This window comes from Camelina sativa, unplaced genomic scaffold, assembly GCF_000633955.1.
Source record: "Camelina sativa cultivar DH55 unplaced genomic scaffold, Cs unpScaffold02081, whole genome shotgun sequence".
In the NCBI taxonomy this organism is placed as follows: domain Eukaryota; kingdom Viridiplantae; phylum Streptophyta; class Magnoliopsida; order Brassicales; family Brassicaceae; genus Camelina; species Camelina sativa.
This window is the reverse complement of record NW_010923198.1, coordinates 1-2,274: the sequence shown is the minus strand read 5'-3', so window position 1 is coordinate 2,274 and position 2,274 is coordinate 1. Positions and strand designations below refer to the sequence as shown.

The following is a 2,274-nucleotide window of genomic DNA, read 5'->3' as shown; positions in this document are numbered from 1 at the left end:
GGATTTGACAGTAATTTTTCCATTTTATTTACTTATTTATGCACCTTTTTCCTTCCCATTTTCTTCATTTGCTCCTTCTTCTTCATAAAAGGTAATTTCTTCTCTCTCTCATTTATTACTTTCATGCTTTTACTTCTTTCTTTGGTCGATTGCATACCCAAAACCCTAGCCGCCGCCCGTCGATTTTTCCTGCTTGCGAGGTCGCCAATGGTTGATCAGCCGGATCCGCCGTTGGTCGTCCATCGAGTTGAGCTATCAGCGCCTAACGACCTTAGAGATTTCGAGGTCGGCCGGAGTGAGACCCAGCTCGGCGAGGAGATTCGAGTGGAGAGATCTGAGGTCGGCGGATCCGAGCTCGGCGGATCTGAGCTCGGCGAGTTCAGGGTTCGACGGATTGCGAGGTTTCCTGCGAGTGAGGCATTAGGTAGTCCCTCGGAGATTGACGCCGAGGTCGGCGGTCGAGTCGTTGGTGAGGTCGGCTCGAGGATTGGAGATTGGCGTAGGGATGTCGATCTCGACATGGAGAGCTGGCGGGCCGAGGTCGGCGACGATGGAATCTAGGATCCGGTGTTAGGTAGTTCTCGCGTGGTTGGGAGGGACCGGCGAGATGAGATCGAAAATGAAGATCTACGGAGTAATTCGAACGCGTTCGGCACTTCTTTTGGGATCGATATGGTCGGCGGGCCCGAGGTCGGCGTACCCGAGGTCGGCGTACCCGAGGTCGGCGTACCCGAGGTCGGCGTACCCGAGGTCGGCGTACCCGAGGTCGGCGTACCCGAGGTCGGCGTACCCGAGGTCGGCGTACCCGAGGTCGGCGTACCCGAGGTCGGCGTACCCGAGGTCGGCGTACCCGAGGTCGGCGTACCCGAGGTCGGCGTACCCGAGGTCGGCGTACCCGAGGTCGGCGTACCCGAGGTCGGCGTACCCGAGGTCGGCGTACCCGAGGTCGGCGTACCCGAGGTCGGCGTACCCGAGGTCGGCGTACCCGAGGTCGGCGTACCCGAGGTCGGCGTACCCGAGGTCGGCGTACCCGAGGTCGGCGTACCCGAGGTCGGCGTACCCGAGGTCGGCGTACCCGAGGTCGGCAGACCTATCAGTGGGTTTGATACTACAACCGCGAGGAATCATGAGGATAAGATTGATTTCGAGGGCGGAACAGTTGAGATGGGAGATCGGCGAGGAGGCATGAACGAGGTCGGTGGTTCCGGGACAGGCGGATTCAGTGGCCCAGAGCTCGGCGGTCATGGGATCGATGGTGAACTCAGCTGTGATGAGTTCGATGGAGCTCGGCGAACTTGTGAGCTCGGCATTGAAGAGTTTGGTGGCAAATCGCTGCTTGGCATAAACGCGGATTCGTCAGGTGGTAGTGAGCTCGGCATGGGGCATGTTCGGCTGAGAATTCGAAGCTCGCAGGTTCCTGAGACCGTGGTTGGTGCCGAGCTAAGTAAGCGGCTAGATGGGTCTCGTTCATGCGGAACTGGGGTCGGCATGGAGGATTTCGGAGGTCACATTGATAATTCTAATCGCGTTGATTCTGACGCTTACTCCGACGATGGCGATCTCGATCTTATGATGGGGGGTCGCGAGGTCGGCTCGCTTTGCAGGAAGGTTGGCCGACCTTCTACGAGTTCTCGTGTTCCCGCACGTGCGTGTGGTAAGACTCTTGCGGGGATTCGACGCGCTTCACGAGGGAATCTGGTACAGGCTATAAGAATGCTTTCGATGACGTTGGTGTTGACATTGGAGCAGAGTGTGGAGATTTTGACAGTTTGGCCAACGACTACGATTTTGCTGATATTCTCGAATTCAGCGAAGATAGCGACAGTGGTTCTGGTGGGAGTCCTATGGACGTTGTCCCGGCCGAGGATACTGGTCCTCGTTCAGCTGTTTTGGGTCTTAGTGCTGCATCGATTGGTGCCAGTCTTTCAGCCGGTCCGGCCGATCACGGTCCTTCGTTGTGCACATCGGATACTATTGCCGAGATGATGCGGTGGTGTAAGATGCCCGAGGGTTTGGTTTTCCGATCTCCTAAACCCCACGAGCGTCCTTGGACGCCTCCAGCAGGTTTTATCGCCCTCTATGAGCATTATTTTACTGATTGCGGTCTTTGGTTTCCTCTGCTGGAGTTTTTGACGCGTTACTGCGCGAGGCGTAAGATAGCTATCTCTCAGCTTTCTGTCGGAGGTATCCGCAACGCAGCTGGTTTGGTGATACTGGGTACCGATTTTGGCGTCGAGGTTGATGTACATTTCCTTGAGGAGGCTACCAGGTTTA

The 2,274-nt window shown here is 56.6% G+C and overlaps 1 protein-coding gene across 1 annotated transcript; it reads right to left on the bottom strand.

The window, feature by feature from the left end:
* Positions 1–627: 627 nt before the first annotated feature.
* LOC109131678 (uncharacterized protein slr1851-like) lies at positions 628–1,128 on the bottom strand. Its single transcript, XM_019242848.1, has one exon. The coding sequence runs from the start codon at positions 1,126–1,128 to the stop codon at positions 628–630; it is 501 nt and encodes a 166-aa protein (XP_019098393.1).
* Positions 1,129–2,274: the final 1,146 nt, after the last annotated feature.